At 38.0% G+C, this 14,605-nt stretch overlaps 1 protein-coding gene across 1 annotated transcript; it reads left to right on the top strand.

Annotated features, from left to right (window-relative positions):
* Nucleotides 1-3,173: 3,173 nt before the first annotated feature.
* Nucleotides 3,174-13,640, top strand: MILR1 (mast cell immunoglobulin like receptor 1). Its single transcript, XM_087954192.1, has 6 exons — nucleotides 3,174-3,305; nucleotides 3,424-3,477; nucleotides 7,112-7,414; nucleotides 10,989-11,102; nucleotides 12,471-12,515; nucleotides 13,507-13,640. Exons 1-6 carry the CDS (start codon nucleotides 3,263-3,265, stop codon nucleotides 13,638-13,640), a joined length of 693 nt encoding a protein of 230 aa, XP_087810318.1. The 5' UTR covers nucleotides 3,174-3,262.
* Nucleotides 13,641-14,605: the final 965 nt, after the last annotated feature.

The following is a 14,605-nucleotide window of genomic DNA, read 5'->3' as shown; positions in this document are numbered from 1 at the left end:
ATAGCAGGTCAACGGGAACCCTACAGCCCAGCGAAGCACCGGAACGTGAAGCGGGGAGGGAGTTGACGTTTTCAGGGAACTTTAATACGGGGAAAACGAACTGCAAAACCCAAGAAACACGGAGTAGCAGAAACAACCACAGTGAATGCAGCACGGAATCGCCGTGCAGCGAAATAGAATTTAACAAAGGTCATCCAAACGCTCCACCGAACCGGACATTAGACAAAACCCGTGGAGCCTCGGAAATCATCCAGGCAGACCAAACGGCCTGCCTATCTTAAGGATTTTATTACAGCTCCTCAAACGGAACCCAAGGGGAGGGGTGTTGTGAATCAATAAAAGTGAATAACCTAAATGCAAATTAGGGGTTGAAAACCTGCACACTTGATTGGTCCTTATACAACAACTTGGGATTGGGCCAGAAATAGTCCCTGATTGGCCACTTTTGGGACTCTTCTTATTGGTTAGTAGTTTGAACTTGTTGCACATTTTCATTGGTTAATAAGGCAGCAGCTAACCCTATAAAAGGGTTACTGCTGCCCATAGCGTTGCTCTGTTCTGTTATGTTCTATTACTTTATTAAAGAGTTGAAGTCACTGGTCAGATGTCTGGTCTCCGTTATTCTCCATACTTAACAATGGCTACTCTATGACTTATGGACATCAACTCCCAGAATTCCTTAGCCAGTCATGCTGGCTGGGGATTTTGGGAGTTGAAGTCCACAAGTCTTAAAGTGGCCAAGTTTGGACACCCCTGGATTAAATAACTGTATGTTCACTCTTCCGTGACGATGCGAGTTTGACATTCCTGCTTTACTCAATCAGAAGGTGGTTTAGTCTCTGAAATACTGTTATTCAGAGTCTACACTGTCTAAGTCAAACCCACAAAAATATGTTAGATAACATTCTTTGGACAAAACACTTTATATAGTTTATAGTTAGTTTAAATGTCAAGAAACACAAGTCTTACATTTGCATTAACTACTACATGAATTATTCCATGTTTGGTCAACTAAATCTCAAAATTCTCTGCTTATAGTTTATCTTGTATATGAGTAAAATATGTCTGTAATGTCATGGAAACCTACAGTGAGTAATGGCAGAAATTTCCAGTTATCTACAACTTTCACATTGATAAAATCAGTGGCTTTTATCATTGAGGCCTTTTCTGAAATAATTGTTCCAAAGTATGAAAGTAAACAGTTTTATCACATCTCAGCGCTTACTAACTGTCAGCGTTAAGCATAGTAACACCATTGCAACTGTATTGCTCATTTATTCTATACATCCCTTACAATATATAATGAAGAATCACACTGCTGGCTCTTGTTCTCCTTTTAATTATCTTGACTTAACTAGATAGGATGATTACTTTTTCATCTTGGAACGTTACACGGTGGATGACCTTGTTTATAAATGAATGAAAAAAAATGCAATCCCTGGTGTTACTTGTTCATTCCGACTCTCTTTAAATACATTTCATTTCAAAAGCAATGATGATCCACTAACATCAGCGTGTTTCCAAAGTTTGTGCTGAGCAAATGAAATATCTTTATTTTATTCCTATTTTCAACTGTTTTTACAATATTTATAGATAGCTTTTATGTTTTATGTCTATTTGAATACCACCCAGAATCACTCTGGAAGGGAAATGGGTAGTCTCTAAATATGATGTATAAAGAATAGAGTAGAGCTGAGTCGAGCAAAACAGATAGAGTAGAGTAGAATAGAGTAGAATAGAACAGCACAGCACAGAACAGAACAAAGCGTAATAAAGTTGGAAGGATCCTTGGAGGTCTTCTAATCCAATCTGCTGCTGAAGCAGGAGATATTATGCCATTTCAGACAAATGGCTATCCAATCTCTTTTTGAAAATCTCCAGTAATGCAGCACCCATACCTTTTGAAGGCAAGCCATTCCATTGGTTAATTGTTCTCACTATTAGGAAATTTCTCCTTAGTTCTAGTTTGGATAAATTAATTAGGATTTCATGATATGGCTTCTGAGTTGCACTGCTTTGCTGTTAGCTTCTGAGTGTTCATAGTTATCTATAAAACATGACATAGGTTTGATTTTGAGTGACTGCCTATCTCTGTTCCTTCAATTAAACATCATCTGTCGGGATTTTGGAAGCACACCTTCTCTGTAGCAGTGCCTTTCCTCTGAAATCAAGTTTCCCCCCAAAGAAATGGGTGGTCCTCACTTTGCTCTCGTTAAGAGTCATGAAGACCTGGCTTTTCATCCAGGCCTTTGGAGAGAGAGACTTTTATCTTTTATTGATGTTTATTGTAATTTATTTGTTTGTTGAAAGCCACCCAGAGTTGTTAGGTGTCTGGCAGCTTACAAGTATAGTAAATAACAATAGCAATACAGTAGAATACAGAATACAATCAAGTATTTGCCATATCATCAATTATTGTATGTTGTCCTGTGCCTGATCTGTTATTTTTCTGTCAGAGTGGAGAGATTACCTAAGTAAGCTACCTCTTAGGCAATCTGTCTGTGACCTGTTTTGTTTTGTTTTTTCCTTCCCTGTTACATAGCAATGGGAATAATTATTCTTCTATTTATATCTATGATTATGATTATGGAGCTAGTTTGTTGTTGTTAAGATGGTCTAGAAACAAGGAGACTATGAGTTCTAATCCCACTTCAGCTGTAAAAATCATTAAGATGACTTTGGGCCAGTCACTTTCTCTCAGCCCAACCCACCTCACAGGGATGTTGTTGTGGGAAAATTAGGAGATAAGAAGCATTGGGTGTGGCTGCTGCCTTGAGATAAATAAAAATAAGGGTGATATTAAAAGTTTGAACAAATATTATTACTACAATTGGGCCTTAAGTTTGGATCTCCATTTTACACTTAGGAATCTGTTCCTCCACTTCTCTATTCTTTTTTTTCCCCAGATTATTGTGTCATTTTCACTTTTCAGCTTAGTGTTCCTTTTCCTCCGGGCATGCAAACAGTTTTGTAATGGAGTTTTCTGGTGACTTTCTCAATGTTTGATTCGCAATAATGACATGAACCCAGTTCAAACTTGTTTTCCAATTACAATTTTCCCTCTAAGAATAGCTTAAATTAAGCAGAAACAGAAACTAGTATAGAGAAACTTCATCACACTTTTTAAAACATTTTTTATAACTTTTCATTCTACTGATTCCCACCCATTTATTTGCATTAACTTCCTCTTCAGGCAAAACTTCATTGGCATGATCAGTATTTTGCACAAAAGAGGAAACAGCTTCTTCATTCTTGTTTAAAGATGACCGAAAGACTAGGATTTCTGTATCTCTTGTTAACATTGTGTAAGGATTGCTTTATTTTTTTAATAATAGTTCAGTTTGTTTAATGTCATTCAATATTAAATGTTTCACTTTGTTAATGTCACTCAACATTAATTATTCTTAATTTCAATCCATTTAGGGGTGCGAAATACAAAGGAGAATGGTGTTAATGAAGATAATAGAGCTAACCCTGGTAAGTTTCTCCCCGAAATTATAGAAGTACATTTATGTTATATTTGTATTTTCTACTAATCTAATATTTTTCTATTAAGACCATCAGTTCATAGACTTGGTTGTGATATGTGTTAAAGCATCTGTCATAAGGATGAAGAACCATCTGTTCAAATATATATATATATATATATATATATAATATATATATATATATATATATATATATATATATATATATAATGTAACTTATATGAAAAAGTTTTAATTGTCTGTTAGTCACCTTGGAAATCTGGTTGTATATTATGATGGCAGAATGGCTGCGGATTTTCTGTGTCTTCATTGCTCAGACTGCAGAAAATAATATACATTTATTATTATATTTTTAATCTTTGTATTTGGAATATATACTCTGAACTGCTCCTACAAATTGAAGTCACTTCTTTAAATTGGAGATTGGTATCTCTCCTTGCTCGCTGCAAATCCACTGGTATCTCTCCTTCCTCACTGCAAATCCACATTATTGAATCTTACTTTACTGAAATTACTAACATTCACTGCCTATGGATGATCATGCTGTTAGATGTTATTCAAAGTTGAGAAAGTTCACAAATGAGAAGAATATAAATGACTATATGGAGAGTAAACCTGCTACTGAAAACTTGTTGTTGAGAGAAGAGCAAGAAAAGTCAGCCATTGCCATTCCAACCAATTTGGCTTATTTACCTCATGAGCTATGACCTTGCATTACAGGTAGTCCTCTAGTTATGATTACAATTGAGCCCAAAATTTATGTTGCCAAGTGAGACATTTGTTAAGTGAGTTTTGTCCTATTTTATGATCTTTCTTGCCATGGTTGTCAAGTGAATCATCGCACTTGTTAAGTTAGTGACATGGTTACTAAGTGAATCTGGCTTCCCCATTGACTTTGCTTGTCAGAAGGTCACAAAAGGTGATCACGTGACCTTGGGACACAGCAACGGCCATAAATATTAATCAGTTGCCAAGCATCTGCATTTTGATCATGTGATCATGGGGATGCTGCAACGGTCGTAAGTGGGGAAAATGGTCATAAGTCATTTTCTTCAGTGCTTTTGTAACTTCACTAAATGAACTGTCCTAAGTCAAGTACTACCTGTATTTATTTTCAATACAGTACTACAATTCACAATATTAATTGTAAATCACCTATCAGCAGTAACTGAACAAACCACAATGAACAAACAATGGTTTCACATGACGTATGAATGCATGCCTAGAGCCAAGTTTACAATATCTGTATTTTTATATTATGATAATAGCAAAACCTTATTGTGGTCATGGATCAGAATACTCCTGATGTTCTTTTGATATTCAGTATACAATAAATAGCTATGATGACATATAGTTAAAATTGATGTCTATAAAGATTCTCAACCATCCAGATCATGATTGTCCCTCGGGTGTTTTTTTCCAAAAGGCAACTGGACTTTCTTGGTGTTTTCTTTGAAACCGTTTAGCTTTTCATCTAAGAAGCTTCTTCATTTCTAACTGACTGGTAGGGAATGGAAGGATCCTTCAAGTAACCTATGCCACAAAAGGAGCTAAAGGCACTTTGAATTGGATCTGAAAAGAGACTGGTAACCAGTTCAGTCTGCAAAGCAGAGGTGTGGCATGTATTCTAACACAAGGGTCTTCAAACTTGGCAAGTTTAAGACTTGTGGACTTCAACTCCCAGAAGTCCAGAGCTAACATGACTGGAGGAGGAATTCTGGGAGTTGAAGTTCACAAGTCTTACAGCTGTCAAGTTTGAAGACCCCTGTTCTAACACACACACACACACACACACACACACACAATTGTTCATGCCATTGCATTTTGCACCAGGTGAAGTTTACAAAAACTCTTCAAGGGCAGGTCCATATAGAGCATCAAGTAGATTTTTCAAAGACCATCATCATATGCAGCTCAATATGCAGGTAAACATCTAGTGGGAGCAGCTTGAATGAAAGTTATACCAACACACATCAACATGCAAGCTGCTTGAAAAATAAGACTGGGGCCGTGATGGGGAAGAGAACTATGGGTCACCATTCAAACTTTAGAAATCTCAGAAGTCCAGTTTGGTATGGAGACTCTTTTATTTACATCTCAGACCTCCAACAATGTAAGAGGCTACCTGTTTCATCTTTGGAGTGCTCTATTGCTTACGTGCTCTGTGAAAATTATTTCATCTACATTACTGGCCTACGATATAACATATGTATGCAATGACAAAAAACAGAGAAAGCAGAAATGACAGAAACTTTCTTTTGCCTCCGATATATAAAGCTTCTCAAAGCTGAGGTTAGTGTTGAAGAACAGCCAGAAGCAGAATGTTTTTTTTTCTGACAACAAAGATAAACCACCCACAAAATAAGTTAAGTGGAGTGTATTATTCTAGTTGCTGTTGCTCGTGATTTATTATCTTTGACAGCAGTGAAATATATGGAGATAAAAAAGCAGTAGGTGAAGAGAAACAGAGCTAAATGGAGAAAAAGTTAGATTCTCCAGATCAGGGGTCCCCAACCCTCAATCCGTGGACTGGCACCGGGCCAAGACATGCCAGCAACCAGGCCGTGTAAACAAGTGAAGCCACATACACAGGATGCAGGCAGCACACAAAACCATGCCCCCTCCGGGCCATGGAAAAGCCTCTTTCCACAGAACCGGTGCCTGGTGCCCAAAAGATTGGGAGCCACTGCTCTAGATCAGAAAATTTCAGAGCTAAACATGTTGGCTATTTCTTCACACAAAAAACAAATCAATGTTATGGACAATTCTGATGATGAACATCACAGATGTTGAAGCATTGCTGAAAGCAACAATCTGTTTACAGGGTCTGCATCGGAGAAAGAATTTTTTAAAAAATCCTTACAATAATGAGCAACATCCATCTTCAGCAGTCTTTATGGAAAAAGTATGATTGGTTTTTTTTTTTTTTGAATAGCAGTTGGAATATAGCTGAAAATGAAAACTGCTTATCATGTGGATTTTCCTTTCCATGCAGTTCAGAAATCCAGCTGTATTTTTAATTTTTTCCAAAATTTTCCAACACGGGTCTATATTCTTTTGGAGAAGGAGAATATTTGGAAAGGAAAGCAGAAAGGTCAACTTCGGAAATCAATCAAAAATTAAAACTTTCCAACAAATCTCATTTGACAGCAAAACATCAAATATTTAAATGTTTTTTTTCAAGGGGCTTTAATTATTGTTGTTTATCCTGGGATTATGGATTTGTTTCTGTATGGATTGGGGGTTTTTTCCTTTTTTGTTTGTTTATCCAATAGTTGCAGAAAAGTTCATTGGCCTAACTTCAGCTAATGTAAAGTGGTAGCAGTAACACTAATGAAACAGTTTTTGTGCTATTAACAGAAAAACCTGTTAGTGGATTTTCGTGGGAGGATAGCAAAGCCAAGGTACAGTGATGACAGCAAGTGGGTTCAGAAGACAACCATCTTGGATAACCAGCAAACACAATGGGATATAAATAGGGCAGAGATGGGATTTGTATTTCTCAATTTTAACCTTACTTCCTTTTGCAGCCAGGACCTTATGAGGAGGTGCTGAAGAGTCAGTGCTACTGAAGTTAATACAGTGTGAATTGTTTGATAATCAGTGTTCAATTTTTATTACAGAATCGCCTCAAAATTGTTCAAAGATTGTGAAGGATGTCAAAATCTACAGTCCAACCCCAGAAATCACCACTGGAGGAAAAGTGACATTGGTGTGCTACTGGGAGACAGATTGTCTGCCAATGAATTACATCTTATTTTTAAACAGAGGAAAAGTGCAAGGTCCTGCACCACAGAGCATGAAGAAACAAAAAGTTGTATTTAACATTACAATCCATTCCAGCAGTCAACTGGGTCCATATAAGTGCAAAGCTGGAAACAAATATGAGGCAGCGTATAGCCCAGGTTTCAACTTTACATTAAGAGGTACATGTTGTATTTCCTTATTAAGCCAACAAGTATGTTTTAGGGGTAGCTTTTGGGGTGTTAGTTTGTTTTAGGGTTTGTGCTCTAGATACTTATTCCCAAAGAAATTGGGGAATTTTTAAATGTAATTCCACCTAATTATTATCTCCGTCATTGTAGCTGAACAAAGGCTCTACACTACATTTGCTCCATACATAAGTAAATATATGGAAAAAGCATAGAGAATGAGATATATCAGTACTGGGAGTATCTCCTAGCCAAGTGAAAAGAGTCTGGAGTAGATGAAAAGATTGTCCAGTGAAGAAGAATACTAAAGTTGTAACTTAGCAAGGTCTCTTGGACTAGGTTATTTCCATTCTTAACCTAGCAAGAAATTAGATTTTTCATAGCTTTGAAGGAGAGAGTGTTTTTAAAAATGTGATAATAGATTATTTTTAAAATAGTAGAATATGAAAGAAAACAATAAAAATAACAATGAATTATAAAACATAATCTATTATATATATATATAGGCTCCTTGGTGCTGTTTGGCCTTGATGTTTTCTTGCTGATATTTCATTACACAATTACCCAATCTATTATATCAGGGGTGTCAAACTCATGTCACCACGGCGGTGTCACATGACGTATCCGGACTTTTTCCCTCTTCGCTAAACCAGGTGGGGGTGGGGCCATCACGTGATGCATCCGGCCCTATGGGCTGTGAGTTTGACACCCCTGTATTATATGATGATGTTACCTAGTTCATAATGAAACATCTGCAAGAAAACAACCAAGCTCAGAGAACACAAACTCCTTCACAGTTCAGAGAGCCATAAATATTCTCTTCTATGGACAATAATATATATCATTAAAATGTAAGAAAGTAGTGAGTATAGATTTTTTTAAAAAAAAACACAGTGAGAAAACTTTCTAGAAACAATCCTCTCTGTTCCATCCATTTGTGCCTCAAACTGCTAACCACAATTTAAATATTTATGCTTTACACCAAACAATGATTGTTGTTGGTTTCTGTGTTAGTCTTAGAAACAATATTACGAAAGGGGAAGACCATGTTTAGTCTGGTAGTCATAGCAGCCTACACAAAGGAAATACCCATTTCTAGCTTTTTTCCCCCTGGTTTTACTGAGTGAAAATAATAACTCACAATAAAAAACTGAGGGGAGAATAGTAATCAGACCAGAGGAGGTATTCAGCAGGTTTTGATTGGTTCTGGAAAACCGGTAGCGGAAATTTTGAGTAGTTTGGAGAACCAGTAAATATCACCCCTGACTGGCTCCATCTCCAACTATTCTCTGCCTCCCGAGTCCCAGCTGATCAGCTGGGTCTTCTTTTGTTGCCCTGCACAGGAGAATGGAGCTGGAAAGTAGGCTAGTGGGGTGGGGAGGGAATGGGATTTTGCTGTAACCTTCCCCCAGGAGTGGGGAAGGAATGGGGATTTTACAGTATCCTTCCGCTGTGTTATGATATGTACAAAATAACAAGTAACAAGGATATGCACTTGGAAACGTTTATGAGAGTAGTTATGAATAATTATTCAGCCACACACAGAAATTGAATTAAAGTTTACTTTAAGAAATAGTACAGTCCAATAAACAGTCCAGGTCATATACGTTTAACAGTCCAAAGAATATCCAATTACAAAGCCTTCTTACTGGTTGCCTGTGTCATTTACAGTAAACAAAGATATCAATGTATAAGCACAGCATAAATATAACAGAGAACCTTAGATAGCAACAGAATGTCAGAGAGAGCAGCTATGATCTCTAGCTCCCTCTTATGGTAATTTGCAATATAATCAACCAATCGGAATATAGTATAAATCAATACAATGGTTTTGTCTTAAAGCTACAAACATACATTGTTGGTTTATATATTGCCAACCCAACTAATTGGTGTACAGATTCCTAACACCCTCCCATGCCCACCAAGCCACGCCCACAAAACCAGTAGTAAAAAAAATTGAATCCCACCACTGATATAAATCAGACCATCAGTCCAGCTAACTCAGTAGCAACCACACTGATGGCCTGAATCTCTCTAGGATTTCAGATAGGAATCTTTCCTTAGACCTTCTCCAGATGTTAGATACGAATTGAGGAACTTTCTACATGCCAAATACACGAGCCACAGCTATCGTTCCCCCAGGAGTAGGGAGGGAATGGAGATTTTACAGTATCCTTCCCCTGCCACGCCCACCAAGCCACACCACGCCACACCACACCCACCAAGCCACGCCCACAGAACGGGTAGTAAAAAAGTTTGCACCCCACCACTGAACCAGACCAATCATATTTCCCAGTTCTCACTTCATCAAAAATCAATGTTAAAGTCACTCTCTGCCTGTATTTATCTTTTATCTCAATGACTTTTACACACAACTATACGTAACATTAATGGGGTCCTCACATGTTTCTGTTAGAAAAACACTACTTTGTAGAATTCTACTTGGTAAATGCCAGAAAAGAAACAAAACAAGGACCCAGGTTCTTCCCCTCCATTAAACATAATGTATTTTATTTTCTAGATTATGAATTGTTATAAGTCACTGGTGTGTTTATTTTTTGTTTGAATCTAATCCCAGTGAAATAAATCGATTTATTTATGAAGTTGCACAATTCTGTGTACTATTAAAGGGTCATAGCATCACAACATTTGAAAACTTCTACATTAAGCCACCATGTATTTCTTTTACTTTAGCTTAATGGAATCCTTAATGAGACAGTATGATTCTAAATCTAGATTTACGGCGTACTACCGATATTAAAACCGGTCAAGATTTAGTATGTTTGCCAAGCCACTGATTTTGGTCCTTTTATGAATACAGCAGAGTTTACTTAGGTTCAGGAATTGGCTGTCTCTTAGTTGGGCTAGAGTTTTGCTGGATAGCCTGTCGCTCTTTGTCTGCACCCCGTATCTCTTTAAATCTTGCTCCTGAGAGTGGAACATCTACACTACTTGGGGACAACAAGAAGGGGAAAATCTTCAGACAGAAGAGAACATTGATGAAAATTGCTGCTGTCCATGGGTTTTTAAAATTATTATTCTGTTTAATTATGTCCAATTCTCAGCAACTATCTGGACAAGTCCCTGCAATTTTTTTAGCAAGGTTTTTCAGTAGTGATTTGCCGTTGACTCTTTCCTAGGTCTGAGAGACTGTGACTGGCCCAGGCTCATCCAGCTGGCTTCGTGCTTAGGAGTTAAAACTTATCATCTCCTGGTTTTTAGCCTGATGGCATAACCACTACACCAGTGGTGGGATTCAATTTTTTTTTACTACCGGTTCTGTGGGTGTGGCTTGGTGGGCGTGGCAAAGGAAGGATACTGTAAAATCTCCAGTCAGAGGTGGTATTTGCCGGTTCTTCGAACTACTCAAAATGTCTGCTACCGGTTCTCCAGAATTGGTCAGAACCTGCTGAATACGACCTCTGCACTACACCAAACTAAACTAATAAGCAGTAATTGGGGAAAGATCAAGTTTAGGATCCAAGGATCCTTGCAGTTTAGTTAATTTAAAATGTCATCATACTTAATGAAAAATACTCATTAATATGATTTTTTTTCCTTTTTCTAGCAATAGAAAATAATAATCTAGTGGTTTTCATTGTGCCTCCTCTCATTCTCCTGCTGCTTTTGATTGCAGCAATTGTGACAATTCGACTATTGATCCTTCCTTGGTGTAAGGCCAGTGAGTATTGGCTGGGCTTGGTTTATAATTACATTCCTTTTATCAGAAGTGTTTGGTATCCCACAAATTTAGAGAATAGAGCATAATACGTGCAAACGTATTATGTATCATGAGGTAACAGCTTTAATTTCCTTTACTTTTAAATTAAATTTAAATTAAATGTAATTGCACACAATTATAATATGTTCAGGCAACATGATAGTTTTGTGACCGATTCTGCCTTCCAGTGGGTTTCCAGGGGCAATTGAAGATGTTGGTGATCACCTATAAAGTCCTATAGGGGAATCATATGTTGCAGAAGATCCTCGCATTTATAATTCAAGTTTAATTAAAGTAGCAATAGCATTTGCACTTAGACTTATATATCACTTCATAGTGCTTTACAGCACTCTCTAAATAGTTTACAGAGTCAGCCTGTTGCCCCCAACAATCTGGGTCCTCATTTTACTGACTTTGGAAGGCTGAATCAACCTTGAGCCCTGTCTGGATCGAACTCTAGACTGTGGGCAGTTTTTGCCTGCAATACTGCATTCTAACCCCTGTGCCACCAGGGCTCCTTGGTGGTATGACATATCATAAATAGGATTAACTATTAATGTAATTTAAGGAAGAAATCAAATTTTGGAGTTTAACTAGCCAACTATACTCAAAACTTTTGAGAGATTGCATATGATCTTGAAGACTCAGATTGAGCTGGTTTTCAGCTGGGAATCCCAGGATTTCATTTGATTTCATTTATATGGCCACTCAACTCACCAAAGAAACTTTGTGAAGCTAATATGGCATTAATTATTTTTTAAATGAAAATCAACCTACATTGTGGTAATCAAATACACAGTGTCACCTCCCAAGACAAGTACATCTAATATCCTGAACTAAACGATAAAAAAGACAGTTTTTTCTGACTTCTGAAAGGTTATCAGAATTAGGGCCAGTGAATTTTTGGGGGGCAGGGGGGATGATTTTTACAAAGAGCAGGTACCCTACAGAAAAAGTACATCTCTTAGGTCCAACCAGATGACCTTGGTTTAAAGAGAGGACTCCAAGCGCTCCAGCCTAGAATAGTATCTGGGATGGGAAATACAGCTGGAGACAGGTGGTCTCACAAACATCAGTTTCGTGCCACATGGGGCTTTGTAGGTGATCACCAGAACCTTAAATAGTATGCCCATAAATACCTGGGCTGCTGCACTCTGGATCAATTGCAACTTCTGGATGACCTTCAAGGGCAGCCCCAAGCAGGCCACGTTGCAGTAATCTAACATGAAGAATGTAGTTTACCACTGAGTATCACAGAAACTATTGTTTACTTGAGCCCATTGTTTCTACCACTGAATTTTTTTTTCCTTTTTTTTTTTTTATTTGCAGGGAAACTGAAATCAGCTAATATTTGCACTGCCTATGATGATACTGGTAACCGTCAACCTTTTTAGCATTGCCATAAAATGTATTTCTTGCAAATGAAAAAGAAGGAAATATTTTTGAGCATTTAAAATAGCCCCGTCCTTGCTTTTTGAGAACAAAAGCAACCTTTTAGCTGCATGCTGGTGCACCTGTTTTGCAGAGCCATCAATGATCTTAAGCTTTGCTCCCAAAAATACTCTATAGGGACAGGACTATTTTTTATTGGCTAAGCATGATTGGACACTATGATTGGATAAGGAATTTGTCTCGGGTACATAAGCTCTCAATGTACATACAAACCACAAAGTGATAAGTCATCAATCATAGATTCTTTAGGCATAAGACAGTGCTGTGGGACAGTGGTGGGATTCAAAAATTTTTACTACTGGTTCTGCGGATGCAGCTTGGTGGGCGTGGCATGGCTTGGTGGGTGTAGCAGGGTAAGGACATTGTAAAATCTCTATTCCCACCCCACTCCAGGGAGAAGGATACTGCAAAATCCCATTCCCTCTCCACCCCGCTACCCTGCTTTCCAGCTCCATTCTCCTGTGCAGGGAAACAAAAGAAGACCCAGCTGGGACTTGGGAGGCAGAGAATAGATGGGGCTGGGCCAGTCAGAGGTGGTATTTGCTGGTTCTCCAAACTACTCAAGATTTCTGCTACCAGTTCTCCAGAACTGGTCAGAACCTGCTGAATACCACCTCTGCTGTTAAGTTAACCTCAAGATGGTACCAGTAGCAGCCTCAGTGAAGCGGTCTCTAGTAGTTTTAAAATACTATTTGATACAAATCAGACCAAGTACAAGAGAAATAGCTGGCTAGGATTAATCCCCTTCCGCATATGCATCTGTATAATAAGGAAAACCATCTTTCCATCTTTCTGGACGTTAGATTGAAGTATTGGTTTAACCCCAAGAGATAATTTCTCATGTATTTGCTGAAGCAAGAATTGAGCTGAGAAACTACAGTCGCTTAACTTTGGGCCTATGCTTTTCTTCCAGGAGAGAACCAACTTGACAATGAACAATATGTGGGTAAGAGAACCTTCCATGTAGTTTATTCGATTTCTCCAACATATAAGAGAAAAAAATCAGTTTCTGAGTGCAAGAATATTATTAATTTTACTTATTTATAAATACACTTGTTACGGAATAGGGGAACAGTCCTATAGGGGAATCATATGTTGCAGAAGATCCTCGCATTTATAATTCAAGTTTAATTAAAGTAGCAATAGGCATTTGCACTTAGACTTATATATCACTTCATAGTGCTTTACAGCACTCTCTAAATAGTTTACAGAGTCAGCCTGTTGCCCCCAACAATCTGGGTCCTCATTTTACTGACTTTGGAAGGCTGAATCAACCTTGAGCCCTGTCTGGATCGAACTCTAGACTGTGGGCAGTTTTTGCCTGCAATACTGCATTCTAACCCCTGTGCCACCAGGGCTCCTTGGTGGTATGACATATCATAAATAGGATTAACTATTAATGTAATTTAAGGAAGAAATCAAATTTTGGAGTTTAACTAGCCAACTATACTCAAAACTTTTGAGAGATTGCATATGATCTTGAAGACTCAGATTGAGCTCACTTCTGGTTTTCAGCTGGGAATCCCAGGATTTCATTTGATTTCATTTATATGGCCACTCAACTCACCAAAGAAACTTTGTGAAGCTAATATGGCATTAATTTTTTTTAAAATGAAAATCAACCTACATTGTGGTAATCAAATACACAGTGTCACCTCCCAAGACAAGTACATCTAATATCCTGAACTAAACGATAAAAAAGACAGTTTTTTCTGACTTCTGAAAGGTTATCAGAATTAGGGCCAGTGAATTTTTGGGGGGCAGGGGGGATGATTTTTACAAAGAGCAGGTACCCTACAGAAAAAGTACATCTCTTAGGTCCAACCAGATGACCTTGGTTTAAAGAGAGGACTCCAAGCGCTCCAGCCTAGAATAGTATCTGGGATGGGACAATACAGCTGGAGACAGGTGGTCTCACAAACATCAGTTTCGTGCCACATGGGGCTTTGTAGGTGATCACCAGAACCTTAAATAGTATGCCCATAAATACCTGGGCTGCTGCACTCTGGATC

The sequence above is a fragment of the Notechis scutatus genome, chromosome 2, assembly GCF_049901735.1.
Source record: "Notechis scutatus isolate UNSWTSFEM ecotype Mainland chromosome 2, rNotScu1.2, whole genome shotgun sequence".
Lineage (NCBI taxonomy): Eukaryota > Metazoa > Chordata > Lepidosauria > Squamata > Elapidae > Notechis > Notechis scutatus.
The sequence above is the reverse complement of the archived record's forward strand: the minus strand, read 5'-3'. Positions and strand labels throughout refer to the sequence as shown.